Raw genomic sequence first — 15,458 nt, forward strand, 5'->3', positions numbered from 1 at the left:
TCACTTATTTAGAATAGAACCTTTTTCTAACATTATAAATGTCGTCACTTTTGATCAATTTCATGTGTCATTAATCCAAACTTTGAACAGTACTGTATTATTCTTTGAATTATGTGTTTGAGTACATTATTCATCAGTCCAGTTCTTTAAAGGCTCAGCAAGAACACATCATACCTTCACAGGTGAATCGCTGAAGAGATCTTGCGTGTCTTTATCCAGTTTATCCTGGTTCCAGGAGGTCAGATCCATTTCACTGCTCTGAGGAACGGGGTCACATGACTTCAGACAGGAATCCTGTATACACCGGCAGAAGTACACCACACACTCAACACTGATCAACCTTTAGAGCCGCAATTAGAAACTAAACAACAGACAGCGTATGAACATTTATGGCACTTGTCATCAAAGTATACATGCATTACCGCAGACTTCACATGTTGATCCCGGCACAGGGAAGAAAATAAAAAAATAAAATCTTCTGTGCACTAATAAAAATGATTCTGTGGTGAAGTAAATACTACAGAAAAACATGTAATTTCTATATGTGACCCTGGACCACAAAACCAGTCTTAAGTGTCAATTTTTCCAAAATTGAGATTTATCCAGCATCTAAAAGCTGAATAAATGAGCTTTCCATTGATGTATGGTTTGTTAGGATAGGACAATATTTGGCCGAGGTACAGCTATTTGAAAATCTGGAATCTGAGGATGCAAAAAAAATCTAAATATTGAGAAAATCACCTTTAAAGTTGTCCAAATGAAGTTCTTAGCAATGCATATTACTAATCAAAAATTAAGTTTTGATATATTTACAGTAGGAAATTTACAAAATATTTTCATGGAACATGATCTTTACTTAATATCCTAATGATATTTGGCATATAAGAAAAATCGATAATTTTGACTCATACAATGTATTTTTGGCTATTGCTACAAATATACCCCAGCGACTTAAGACTTTTTTGTGCTCCAGGGACACATGGAAAAGTTAGTTCAGGCAATAATAAAATAAAAACAGTAAATTCTGTATTTGTTCTCAATTCAAGCTTGTAGAAGTTAAAGCGTAAATATAGATGTTATAACATTAAGTAAAACCTACTCAACTTTTCTGATACTGGTGTTCCCATCATGCACTGGGGCATGAATAATTAATAAGGTAGATTTGTTCCTGTTTTCCAGCTGTATTTACACTGTTTTATCATTGCTTTTGTTGTTAGGTTTAGTAGCTTGTGGTTTTGTTACATCTGGAGTTTATTTTCTACTCAAAATGACACATTCATACTCAAAAATGAACCACAGAATGTTACCATCATCGTGTATTGTGTACCAAGTATTAAAGTGTCTGTGTTCAGACGAGTGCCGTATTTCTAATTATATAAATATGGTGTCTGCATGATATCTATTGTATTGTTTACTTAGATGTTTCTAAGTTGCATACACTTTAAAAGCATGGTTTAATTAGGTGCTATATTGAGTAAAATCAAAGTATTGCCAAGTAAGCTTTGACTAAATAAAAATTACTCAAACTTTTACGAAGATTTTTGTAAGTAAATACTAAAAGTTCAGTGTGCAGAAGGTAGACTAGAGATCAGAATTAATCTAAATGAAAGACCAGTGTTTCATCTCAAGCCTGTCCGCATGTGTACCGATTTCAGAAACAATGTGTGCACATACACAGATAAACTCACTGTGTAATTGTCATTCTGAGACAGACAGATATGAGTCACCTGTGGCATGGGAATACTGATGAAGAGCTCATCTTCACTCGTGTCCATGGTGTCTGCCTCACGCTGTGACTCTCCAATCACACATTTAACAGCAGATCTGTCTGCAGTCGCTGATTTATCCTACAGTGATGACACACATCTGTTAGCATTTGATCCCTGCACACGGGTATCTCAGGAACTCACACACCTGCTAACATGACCATTACAGAACATAACCTACACAAGCATGGAAGCAGTTATTGGCCAAGACATCCACAATGTTTTTTTATAAGACATCAGCAGTAAAGCAATCAAAATCTAGTAAAGGCTTCAGTGAGACAAGTATATACTACAGCTCCCAAAGCCATGGACACAAAGCGGATGATCCGACATCTGGAGATGATGATGGCTAAGAAAAATAAAGTAGGTCTGCCATAATCAGTCTGAAAGACACAGCAGATGTTACGTCAAAGTCTTAGTCTCCTAAAGTGTCAGGACACTGAGAGACTCAAAGAGCTCAACAATGGCTGCATTGACACTGCAAGTCAAGTGTACAGATCCGATCTTTTGACCATATCCGATTTTTTTGTCCTCCCCGTTTACATTCACTTTGACAGGACTGGTATCCGATATCCGTTTACATCAGTGATCTCTTTACTATGCACATGGTAGTAGGCCGTGCTATTAAAATGATTTATTTAATTCATGTCGGATGCACATTATTATTTGCCAGCATGGACAACAGCTGTTTATGTTGATGTTTTGCAGCTCAAAATCTGACAGATGTCCAGATATCGGATATGTATCCGATTAAAATCCACATTTGGAAGTGGCTCAGATTGGATGCGAAAAAAAATCGTATCTTGTGTGGATTTTTGTGTTTACACGTGTGCAACAAATTCCGATCTGTGTCAGATGTGTGCAAAAAATCAGATTTTTTGTGCCATTGTAAACACAGCCAATGTCATTAGACTTGGCTGAAACTTGTCAATGGGTAGCTGACAAACAGCAATAGCATGAAGCATTCTGTGCACACAATTAATTAATACAAAGTTAAAATATTCAATTTAGTGTCTGAATCAATGTAAGCTGCATATCTAATAATTATAAAGTAGTTTTAGATGGATTACATCATGCCACATTACAAGACTCTCTGAGTACAGTATTTCTTGAATTTCTTGAACAGTGTTTCTTCAATCAAAACACTGATGGCAGGTATTAACTTATCTTTCATTTTGTTAAAACCTTGGTACATGATTTCCAAGATAACACTCATTTCCTTTTCCTGTCATTAATGGCACAGGTAAAAATCGTCATAGTAAACTTTAGTATTCTGCATGAATCGGATCATAAGCCATCAGACACTATGAAAAATCCTGCTCAGCACAGAGGAAGAGGAAAGAAATGATAAACCTTTACACATAAATAATGGACAGCAGCTATAAATAAATGATTAATAGTGAAATCAGTAAGGTTAGCAGCTAGCAGTATATTACAAACAAATCAGCAAGTGCTTCACGCGACAGCACTGTGCTGACCTCTGCTGGTGCATTTCAGCTAAATATGAACATTTCAATAAACTGCTCTACTGGAGTTCAAAGTGGCAGAAACACACCAGCGGCTCGATCCAGGAGATCTCATGATGTGCTGTGAATGAAGCTTCTCTCTGGAGTTCATAAAGCGCCAGCCTTAGCAGGAAGTTACTGACATCTTCAGGCACACGAGACCGGATCGCTTTAAAATCACTCAGATCTGTTCAGGAAGAAAACAGAAACAATACAAGTGATGGTGTGTCCTTGTTATGTGTACTTACTATAGTAATAGACAGTATCAGTAAATTACGCATAATTACAAGCAACTAACCCTAAACCAAATCCTAACCCTTATAGTAATAATTAATAATACTCAGTAATTAACTGTATTAATTGTATCATTCAGTAACACTGTATTTTAAGGTGTCCTTGTTACACGTTACATGTACTTACTATTATAATAACAATTAATTATGCATAATTACATGCAAGTAACCCTAAACCAAACCCTAATCCTAATGTAGTTAATTAATATTACTCAGTACTTAACTCTATAATTACACTGTAACAAGGACATCTTAAAATAAAGTGTAACCTATAATTCATTTATTAATATAAATTCAGTAGTTTTTGAACAAAATCACCAACTCTTGAGCTCCAAAAATAGTGCTCTAGAAGAACAAACCTTTCCACATTTGGATAAGAGATATTGTATTGTATTCTGCTGAAATTCGTGTAACCTGAGCTGACTGGAGGAGAGGCGATGCTTTTTCTGATGGTGTTATAGATGGAGGCTGAGAGTCCAGCTCTGTCTGTGTCCACAGCACAGCCCATCTTCTGAGCCTGCAACAGATGAGACTCCACCGCTGCCATGGGCAGACTGCGAGCATCTGCTACCTGTCTCTACACAACACAACACCAATATCCACTTCACCATCAAAATATACTGGCTTCATGACATCAGGCTCATTTTGTTTTTCCATAATTTATTTAAAAAGCACTAAAAACATGTTCAAATAATAAAAATGCAATCCAGATATTTTACATTCATAAAAATGCAATTAATATATTTTATGGGGCACGATTTAAAAATACCAAGAGGTGTAACAGGCTTGAGATTGTAATAAAGATAATAATCACACAAAGTCTTATTAAAAAGGGTGAATTCTTGGTAAAAAAAAAAAAAAGTCTGGGACACATTTTTATTTTTATTATTGCTGTTGTTGATGATGCAATGAAGCATGCACAAAAAATGCTGCTAAACTATTTTAAAATGGGATTTTTAGCAATGTCTTAGGCAACCCAAAAGATCTTCTCTCCTATTGATTCCGGTCTCTTTAATATTGTCCTATTTAACAAATGCCAAAAAACACCAAATGTATGTCTCATGCTACACACATCCATGAAATTAACATTTGTCAACCCCCAACTAATTGTTGTGCATTGCTGTATTAAGTTTTTTTAAATCCTCAGACACCTTTAATTTGCTGTGTTTTTAACTATTGATGGAGTAATTCTACATAATTGCATATGTGACCCTGGACCACAAAACCAGTCATAAGGGTCAATTTTTCGAAATTGAGATTTATACATCATCTGAAAGCTGAATAAATAAGCTTTCCATTGATGTATGGTTTTGTTAGGATAGGACAATATTTGGCCGAGATACAACTATTTGAAAATCTGGAATCTGAGGGTGCAAAAAAAATCAAAATATTAAGAAAATCATCTTTAAAGTTGTCCAAATGAAGTTCTTAGCAATGCATATTACTAATCAAAAATTAAGTTTTGATATATTTACGGTAGGAAATTTACAAAATATTTTCATGGAACATGAACTTTACTTAATAATATCCTAATGATTTTTGGCATAAAAGAAAAATCAATCATTTTGATCCATACAATGTATTTTTGGCTATTGCTACAAATATACCCCAGCGACTTAAGACTGCTTTTGTGCTCCAGGGTCACATATAAGAAAGCATGATAAACAAGACAGATGCCACATTAAAAGGGAGTATTAGGAGTGAATGTCGTACCATGGTCTTGTACTCCATCTGAAACAGTCTGTGTGTGACAGAGACACTGTCCGGTAGAAACTGACCCACAGAACTGTACTCACGGCTAGAGTGTGTTTGGACAGGTGGAGTAGAGCTGGAGGAATCATCCACCTAATTCACAGAACAACTCATTAGCATACAGTATAACACTTCATACTGAACAGTATCAGCCCATAAGCCCTGAGCCACTGAGATCCACTATAAAATGGATATGTGGTTCTGGGTGATCTAGTAAGAGCTGTGACATGAAAGAGCTGTTTATATCATAGAAAACATGAAAGCGGACACCATTCAATTTGATAAAAAAAAAAAAAATGTGTTTAATGTTATAATGTTATGTCCTTTGTTTTTTTTTTAGATAGTAACTTCTATAAAAGGAATTCACGGATGTACTGTATTGAATTGCTGTATTCAAATATATTCTGCTGCATATTTTGTTTATCAGCACACTTCATCTGTGAACTAGGGGTGACCCCAAATAGTCGAAGATTCGATGCTTTGATAGGAGGAGCCTGATTCAACTCAGTGTATAAATTCATGTATAAAGGAGCATCTTGTGGCAGGGATTTAAATCTTTAACAAGACTCAAATTGACACAGGCAGAGTGAAAGACTGGATTTGTTTCGATCAGGTAGGGTGCAAGTGATTTCAAAACATTTCAGCCGGTTCTAATTAGATTTTTGCATGCTGTGAACATTGGCGCCGATCCCGCTTAAAAACTCGAGATATTATCTATTCACTATCATATTGGCGTAACTGATCTGGCAAAACCTACAAAACTTAATGAGATCATGATGAAGACGAGGGACAGCTTTTTAGTGAATATAAAGGCAGTGCTCTGTGTGCTTTCTAGGCTACATATAATCCATTTAGAATTTGTATAGAACTTTTATTTTTCGGCCACATACACGCTGCAAAGTTAAGGGAATGACATCTGCATATTTATGCAGGATTCACACTCGAAAGAGCAATGGACGGCACAAAAATATACGTGAAAATGCATGTGAATTGAGGCTAGAGCACACTCTCTGAAGCACCCGCAGTATTTAATTCTGGAACCGGGTCTGGATAAAACTAGCTGTGTTTGAGCAGTTTTCACAGCAGCTCATATTTAGGCGATCGCACAGATTTTTATGTGGCAGCAGTACAGTATATGCTTCAAAGTCAGAAAAATTATGAGGGTAATTGTTAATTTCCTCCGTGAAAATCTCTATACAGTTAGAGTAAACATGCACACGGGCTTCATCAAATACTCCTTGCATCTGTTGATTTCATCTTATGTGGATTATTTGGTTTTATTTAGTGCAAATTTTCAGTTTCATCAGATCTGATAAGTAATAAACAACATGATATGCAGCCGGCTAATGTTTACCAAGTTATCCTATCTTTTAATCAAAACATAAAACAAAACATAAAACATTATTTATCTTGTTTGTATCTGCGAGGCATCCGTTACACATTTTCCCTGTGTGTTAACGTCAGTGTTTATGACTGTCAAATGTCTGACTACTTGACTCTTGGTCATGTATTTTGCCCCCCGCCCCCAAACATATGATTCGACTATCGGCAAGATTCGACAATTCTGATTCGACTGTGTAAATCCTTAGTCGGGGATACCCCTACTGTGAACACATTCATAATACAGAATAACCCTAAGTGCTTAAATGTGAAGTGTATCAGTGGCAGGTTGAACACAACACACTGTGGCAATATCAAAACATTACTTCTGTTTGTTTGGGCATCTGTACCAGCCTGAATGCAAACACTGGACTATATACTCATTATCTTTTACTTTACCTGTTAGTGATGTTTTAATTATTTAATGTATGTTTAAATAATTCTGTTATAAAACAGCCATTGTGTAAATGAATATTTCAACAACAAATAAACATTTTATAATTCAGAAGTTCATTTAAAAAATGTATTATATGCAGTTGCATACTTTTTTATGTTTAGTGATTTTTTTTTTAATTTTTTTTTTTTTTAAAGTAATTAAATTTAAGTTTGGGCTCTGTTGTTAATTGTAACCTTATAGTAATGTACAAGGGCTCCATATAGATAGAGCATAAGCAGAGGTTGATTTTTATCCCTAGGAAAATTTCAATTATAACTGAAAAAAAGAGCAATTTGTTCAGTAAACCACTGTTTAACTCAAATTAAAAATGTAAAATGCATATAGTAAAATGCTTCAAATAACGCAGCCTTGGTAAACAATGTAGTGTACAATATACAGTGTTTAGCAGTACCTGTAATCCGTGTGTCTGACAGAATGTGAGGATGACTTCAATCAGAGGTGTTAACATGGCTGCTTTGGCTTCTGAAACACCATCCACTTGTTTCAAGCTGGATATTGAGCATGGCCTGCCAAAGAAATAAACATTAAAAACTTCAAAACGTGACCACTAACAAAATGTCATGTCTACCTAAAGACTATAAATTTAACATTAAGCGTCAGTACAAAGCTGGCTTTTTCAATAATTAAGGTGCCTGCTGGTGAGCGACTGACAGCAGCTGGAGATCATGCATCGGTGCTCTACTGCTATTCCTGCAGATCCCGGATGTGCAATGCCGAATTTTAACCACACAATTTGTGGAAGCGAATTTGTAAAGTGAAATAAAATGGATCGAAAATTGCCTGTCGAATATTATACATCGTATTTTTAAACAGATTGAATAATTTGGAAGTGAATTCTGGAAGGTGAATATAAATTACTGAATTCTTAATTATGAAAATGTGTGTGAATTGTTTTGAATTTAAATATTCACAGCTCAAATAAACAACTGTTAAAAGTCAGCCCCTAAAAATGCAAGCCCTGAAAATACAAGGCATTAAAACGCAAACACTGTTAATACAATGCATTATTTTTTTCAGTTAGTGCAATTCAAGATGCTTTTTTGTTTCAAAGACATTTGTCATTATTTTTCTTCTATAGTGCAGTCACATTAGTGAAATTTCAGTAAAATTTTGTGGCCAAAAAAGTCCATAGTCTATTGTCAATAGCGTAGCCATGTATAAAGCAGATTTCTACTGGTCACTCAAAACTCTCAACTGCACAGATTTCTAGAGGAATGACTGGATTTTGCAACTCTGACTTCAAAGTTAAAGGAAATGCTCTTTTTGGAGGACTACACTATTCTACACCATCCAAAGGCCAACATTACCTTGATTTTGCCATATCCAGGAGTATTTTATTGGTGGCCAGTAGAGCTGGTGGGATGTCTCTGAGACCAGCTAACTTCTGACGCTCAGAAACCAGCTTACCATACAGCTCAGACTGTAAAAATAAGACAAACAGTGAGAAAAACTGATATTGACTGTTGTTTCCAGAGACATACACTGCTGTGCGTCCTTCAGAAATCACCCAGTTGCTTTTAAGAAACAAGAAACATGAGTGTTTAAGATTCAGTACCTGTAGCTGGATCTCTCTAGCTGAGACCGCTGGAGTCTGGGCTCTGACATTAGCGTGAATCTGGGTTGGCCTAACAGCTGATCTGTATACAAATATTAAATGTCATTTTTCACACAAACAGACAGATGTAACTCTAACCTAGGAATTTTGAAATGTGACACATTTAGTGGTGAAAAGCTCTAAACGAAATACACAAACCATAAGCAAAAAAAAAAGGCAATTGTCACGGATTGTCAATTGTCAAAGTCAAAAAGTCAGTTCATAATATTTATGCATGATTCATACCTGGATGGTAAATCTGCTTTCTTCACAATCTGATGGGTGCCAACTCCAGAACTGACCTTTGCCCTCTGAAATGAAACAAGAGAGGGCTGCAGAAAACAAAAGTAAAAATATACATTAAAGGGATGAGAAAATGAGAAAAATTAGAAAAAAAAAAATCTGAATTCATTAATGGATGATACTGACCCGAGTGCAATCTGACTTCAGGTTAGAAGCAGTAGACTCAACATGTGCTGGATCTGCTTTTTTCCTGCAAGGACATATCAGGAATACAATAAAAATGCATTCAGAGATCTATGTGCCGTTGTGTTTTGCATGGTAGGAAAATGTCCAGTGCCTACTATTCTGCAATGCCACAAAAGGACAACTTTCACAATTTTGCATTAGGTATATTAGGGAAAAATGCAAACAAAATGCAAAAATCACATAAGATAAAACAGCTACATGTTTGTTAGATTTAAGCTGAGTATTAGAATGAATGCACTGGAATCTGTGCAGAAGCAGCAAAAGAACATAACACACGCTTCTGGCAAAGCACCTCATGACACAAAGCGTAGCAGGAGGGCAGTTCCCACCCAATAGAAAACCAGTACCATGAAGGTTTTAGCTCTCTTATCACAGCATTGATAAACATTTGATCATAAAAACAATTTAGGGCAAATGAAAAATGGTAAAAAAAAAAAAAACTGGTAAAATGACAGGGATATACATAATGCAGTCTGCTCTCCGTTCCAAATATATCACAATATAACTAATTCTGTCCATGTTAACGGCCTCTCATAAACATCAAATTGGCTCATGCATTGAATTTGACTGGCGGCTCAGGTTTGCCACAGGGACACAATGTGCCCTCAACTACAAAATGCACCGATGGTAAGATGTGAGGGTCTTACCGCGGTACACACACTCTGCTGAACAGATCTCTGTTGGGCTGAAGCAGGAGTCGTCTGTGCCTCTCATCTTCAGCTGTACTCAGCCATGATCTGCCCTGAGTCAAACATTTACAATGCTGATTAATATATAATGGCTTTTCACAATTTTGTGAAAAATTTACAATTTTATGTATCAAGCCTGTATTTTATTAGAGACTTTTAGAGACTGAATCCTACAACAAATTAAACTGTACAAATTTTGTGACATCTGTATGGTGGAAACTGAAATCATTTAACTCCAGAGTAGAAGAACAACACAAACAAATATAAGAAGTGTGTTTGCACCTTCTGTGCTTGGGCCCTAATAAAAATTAAATTTTACCATATACTACCATATAGCACTGTCTGTGCTTGAACCCTACACATTCCCCTTGTTATACTACAACATAAATATCACCATCATGAGGCCGTTTTAAATACATCCAGACAATCCAGATTTTAAATAAATCCAATGCTATATAATCAATAAATCCGAGCAGCCATATCACCCTGCAGCCCAATACTGGTTGCCCAATGAAGCTAAGCAGGGTTAAGCCTGGTCAGTACCTGGATGGGAGACCTCCTGGGAAAACTAGGTTGCTGCTGGAAGAGGTGTTAGTGAGGCCAGCAGGGGGTGCTCACCCTGTGGTCTGTGTGGGTCCTAATGCCCCAGTGTAGTGATGGGGACACTATACTGACAAAAAGCACCGTCCTTCGGATGAGACGTTAAACCGAGGTCCTGACTCTCTGTGGTCATTAAAAATCCCAGGATGTCTTTCGAAAAGAGTAGAGGTGTGACCTCGGCATCCTGGCCAAACTCGCCCATTGGCCTCTGACCATCATGGCCTCCTAACCATCCCCATATCTGCTCATTGGCTTCATCACTCTGTCTCCTCTCCACCAATGAGCTGGTGTGTGGTGGGCATTCTGGCGCAATATGGCTGCCGTCGCATCATCCAGGTGGATGCTGCACACTGCTGGTGGATGAGGAGATACCCCCTGACAATGTAAAGCGCTTTGAGTGCCTAGAAAAGCGCTATATACATGTAATGAATTATTATTATTATTATTATTATATTCCTGAAAAAAATATTATTATTGTTACTTTCAGAAGTACATTTTAGCATTTAATAAAATTAATATATTTCTGTCATAATTTCTTCAAGTTAAACAGACCATTACTTTGGCAGGTTGTTGTGAAGGGCTCTGAGTTTCAGTGTGTTTTGACAGAAAAGCTTGAAGTGACTCTCAGTCACGTAAAAGTCTCAGTCTTGTGTACCAGATGAAACTACACTCACAGAGACACACAGAACAGACTCATTAGAGAGGGGGGGGTCCCTTCAGCTGAATTATTTGGGGAGGAATGCAGGGGTTTTCTCCTTTCTCCCTCTATAGTGACATTACTTGAAACATTCTTTATTTAATAGTTCATGACTAATCTTTAGCCAGTACCTTGGGTGTGAGTTTACAGAGGGTGGAGAATTTGCTGTGGCCCGTGGTCTCCATCAGATATTTTTCAGCAACAAGTTCTCGGCTGAGAGCTTTCCACCAAGTTTCTGAGGTTTCCCTGCCGATACCAAAGAGAGAGTGTGCCCGAAAGTGATCTGGAACCCGCTGAGAGGTCTAAAAGAGGGATGAGAAATGCATTTGTAAAGCTCTAACTCACATGTAAAAGATGATGAAAAAAAATGAAAGCCTTCATTTATGATTTCTTTCGATAAATCAATAAATCTTTCAATATACATCAATATAAATTTTTTTTCTCTCAACCTTTGGTTCCTTTTATGGAAATACTTTAAGCTCAGACTTTTTGGACTGATAAATAATTGTGATTAAGCTCTGGGGTCTCATGTATAAAACTCTCCGTAGATTTCATCCTAAAAGTGTAGGTAGGCACAAAAGCTAGATTGTGCGTACGCACAAAAGTTATCTCCATTAATGAGTGAATATTTAATGTAAATGTGTATATCGAAATGAAAACAGAGTTTAAAATTGTTGTTTACTTCATTACTTTTCTCTCTCCAGAAAAAAAGTCTGTACGCATTTGTCAGAGTTTGCATGCAGGTGCGCAACTTTTCCCATCAAGTTTGTTTTTATAAATCCCACCTTTTGTTTAGGAAGTGGCGTACGCCTCTTTCAGGGCAGGTTTTGTGCGTACGCAATGGTTATAAATGAGGCCCCAGGTCTTTATGACTCAAAGTCAAAGCAGGGTATAGTTTTGTACATTACTGGGTGTTAAACGGTTCTCTGTTTGACGTACTGAGCCCCGCAGGAAGAGGATGGGCGCTGTGATGCCGAACCTCTCATCCATAGCCCTGATGGCCTTCATCAGCTGATACGCACACGAGCCAAAGTCCTGCAGGACCACCTCTGGATCCTCTCTGTTTACACTGAAAACACACCCAAATAAATCATCCTTCAGGAACTATTAGAACAGTCTGAAGACACACAGAAAGCAGACCTACTCACCCTGACCTGCAGTTATCACAACAATCACTGCTACCCATAATTCCAGACGTCACTTTCCTCAGACGCTTGTCTTCAAAATGACACAAAATCAACCTAGGATACAATTCATCATGTTTAAAAATATCATCTAAAATATTACAATATGAAGAAAGTCATGTCTAATCAAAGTTGGTGCAAATGCAGGTGTTTCTAAATATGTAAAACGGTCACATTTCATGCCAAAAATCAAAAGAAAGAAATAAAAACTTTTTAATTATTCATTATACTATTATGACATTATTAAGCAGCCACATCGAATAAGTTTATTTCAGTGCTGTCAGACGATTAATCACGAATAATCGCATCCAAAAATAAAATACAATGTAAAAACATTGTTTACATAATATATATGTGTGTGCTGTGTATATTTATTATGTATATATAAACACACACATGCATGCATATATTTTGAAAATATTTACATTTATATATTTATGCATGTGTGTGTATTTATATATACATAATAAATATACACAGCACACACATATATATTATGTAAACAAAAACTTTAATGTTGGATGCGATTAATCGTTTGTTGACAGCACTAGTTTATTTCTTTCTTTGGATCGAGTTGACATATTCTGGACAGGTTAGAAAGTTAAATTCACTTACTTTCGCCTGCATTTGGTTGAATTCAAATACTTTTCCATTTTTGCCATCATGTCCATTTTGTAATCTCTAAAGCGCTCACTTTTCGATTGGTTGAGAATGAATCTAAGGGAAATCACAAAGATGATATATTTTAAGAATTACAACAGAAAAAAAGTCTTGTAAGTTGAACTAGTTAACAAAATGAGGATGAGTTGTCACCTATTCAGGGCCATATCTCCGGGTACCCACAAGACGTGACAGGCGCTGGGCATCCCGTCTCTACCGGCCCTCCCGATCTCCTGATAATAAGACTCCATCTCTTTGGGAGCTCCGTAATGGATGACCTTCCTGATATCAGATTTATTAATGCCCATCCCAAACGCCACAGTGGCCACCACACACTGCGACAAAACCATGAAGAACCAACACTGTTAAATACTGAAACAATTCTGTTTCTGGCGTGAGACGTTCAGTGGCATTCACCTGAATCTCATCCCTCATGAACTGATGCTGGGTTTCTCTCCTCCGTTTGATGCTCAGACCCGCGTGATAAACTCCACACGGGATGTCCAGCTTACACAGCGCCGCTGTCACACGCTCCGCCTCTTTCTTTGATGGACAGTACACAATGGCTGAGCCTTCAAACTCAAAACCACCCCTACAAAACAAAACTTGTGTACTTACAAAAAAAAATAAATAAATACTGTAACATAAGACACTGGCAAAATAAGTACAATGAGCAAGACAATGGCAAATTCTAGATTTTGGATTAAATTGTTGTTTTGTGTAATTTGCTGGTCAAAATCAGATTTTCTGAGTGGGCACTGGAATTTGGCAATACATTAAAATAGTAATAAAAAAATATTTATAGATAATTAAAATAATTTATTCAAATAATTCCAAACTTTTTAATGATTGAATGTTCTTCGTTGTTCAATAGTACATATGTGAGCCTGGAGCACAAAAGCAGTCATAAGTAGCTCAGGTATATTTGTAGAAATAGCCAACAATACATTGTATGGGTCAAAATTATAAATTTTTCTATTATGCCAAAAATCATTAGGGTACTAAGATCATGTTCCATGAAGATATTTTGTAAATTTCCTACCGTAAATATATCAAAACTTAATTTTTGATTACTAATATACATTGCTAAGGACTTCATTTGGACAACTTTAAAGGCGATTTTCTCAATATTTTGATTTTTTTTTGCATCCTCAGATTTTCAAATAGTTGTATCTCGGCCAAATATTGTCCTATCCTAACAAACCACACATCAATGGAGAGCTTACTTATTCATGATGTATAAATCTCAATTTCAAAAAAACTGACCCTTATGACTGGTTTTGTGGTCCAGGGTCACATATATGACTTTAAGTTGTTTGCGATTACTGGGATTTTTTTTTTTATATATATATATATATACACTTTTTACTCACAATTAGACATTTCTACTCTAAATATTTTGACACAACTAGAAAATATTACATTCATTACTAAATTTTTGTCTAGACACCACACAAAATTCCCTATGCAGATTTTCCAAGACTGTGAGAATCCTGGTACTCAACATTTTTAAGGGGTCATGATGCGATTTCAATTTTTCCTTTCTCTTTGAGTGTTACAAGCTCTTGGTGCATAAAGAAGATCTGTAAAGTTGCAATTTCATTTAAATGATTTGCCACTGATGATTCAAACGCGAATTTTAGGCAGTAGAGTAGCACTTGTTGTTTGTCATTTCTCTGATCACAAATGCAGACAGATTTTTATGTTTACGCGGCGCTGTCAGTTGAGGGAATAAATTATAATAAAAATATGATTTTAGCTTACATCTGTTTTTTTTCCAACTTCTTGTCTTACTGTGTGCTAATGGGTCCTGGTCATCTGGTTAAAAACCACTGCATTAAGTAATCTTCAAACATTTCTCGTGCAAAATGCAAAGAATATTCCTCACAAGTTACTACAAGAATCAACATGGCCTACCTTTTTTTTTTGATGAGAAATTGTTTGAGGTCTTGGATAACGTCACCAGACTTGCGGTTGACATCCAGGTAGAGGTTTGGTCGGTCGAACGAGGTGCAGGTGATCAGAGGGTTGATCAGACGAAGGCTCTTAACGATGTCCTCGCGGATAGACGGACTCGCAGTAGCCGTGAGCGCCAAAATAGGAACCTGATTAAAGTCAAATGATAGGAATCACACAAATAAATGATCCAAATCAATCCTTCAGTGATATCAGTCTGTAACTTCATAATGACACAAAATAGATTTCAAAAGAAAATATGGCTTACACCAGGGAGATTTTTCTTGAGTTTCCACAGGTCACGATACGCACTTCTGAAATCATGACCCCACTGAGAGATGCAATGAGCCTCGTCTACCGCAACCAGTGATAAACCTACAAACACACACAGAGAAGATGTTCCTCGTTTATAATGAAGGATTAAATCACTTCAAAT

The 15,458-nt window shown here is 36.5% G+C and overlaps 1 protein-coding gene across 1 annotated transcript in view; it reads right to left on the reverse strand.

Moving 5' to 3' along the window:
• The window catches only part of wrn (WRN RecQ like helicase), a 38,936-nt gene that overhangs the window by 4,694 nt on the left and 18,784 nt on the right, over positions 1-15,458 (reverse strand). The window contains exons 17-35 of the mRNA XM_016456364.1: positions 15,291-15,397; positions 14,984-15,171; positions 13,484-13,658; positions 13,220-13,401; positions 13,022-13,123; positions 12,371-12,463; positions 12,162-12,291; positions 11,354-11,524; positions 9,884-9,978; positions 9,177-9,240; positions 8,994-9,079; positions 8,709-8,790; positions 8,461-8,573; positions 7,545-7,659; positions 5,278-5,409; positions 3,979-4,141; positions 3,322-3,458; positions 1,728-1,847; positions 175-294 (exon numbers count right to left, since the gene is read on the reverse strand). Of these exons, the coding sequence (XP_016311850.1) occupies positions 175-294; positions 1,728-1,847; positions 3,322-3,458; positions 3,979-4,141; positions 5,278-5,409; positions 7,545-7,659; positions 8,461-8,573; positions 8,709-8,790; positions 8,994-9,079; positions 9,177-9,240; positions 9,884-9,978; positions 11,354-11,524; positions 12,162-12,291; positions 12,371-12,463; positions 13,022-13,123; positions 13,220-13,401; positions 13,484-13,658; positions 14,984-15,171; positions 15,291-15,397 (2,375 nt within the window). The remainder of the gene's footprint in view (positions 1-174; positions 295-1,727; positions 1,848-3,321; positions 3,459-3,978; positions 4,142-5,277; positions 5,410-7,544; positions 7,660-8,460; positions 8,574-8,708; positions 8,791-8,993; positions 9,080-9,176; positions 9,241-9,883; positions 9,979-11,353; positions 11,525-12,161; positions 12,292-12,370; positions 12,464-13,021; positions 13,124-13,219; positions 13,402-13,483; positions 13,659-14,983; positions 15,172-15,290; positions 15,398-15,458) is intronic.

The sequence above is a fragment of the Sinocyclocheilus anshuiensis genome, unplaced genomic scaffold (assembly GCF_001515605.1).
Source record: "Sinocyclocheilus anshuiensis isolate Anshui unplaced genomic scaffold, SAMN03320099.WGS_v1.1 scaffold755, whole genome shotgun sequence".
In the NCBI taxonomy this organism is placed as follows: Eukaryota; Metazoa; Chordata; class Actinopteri; order Cypriniformes; family Cyprinidae; genus Sinocyclocheilus; species Sinocyclocheilus anshuiensis.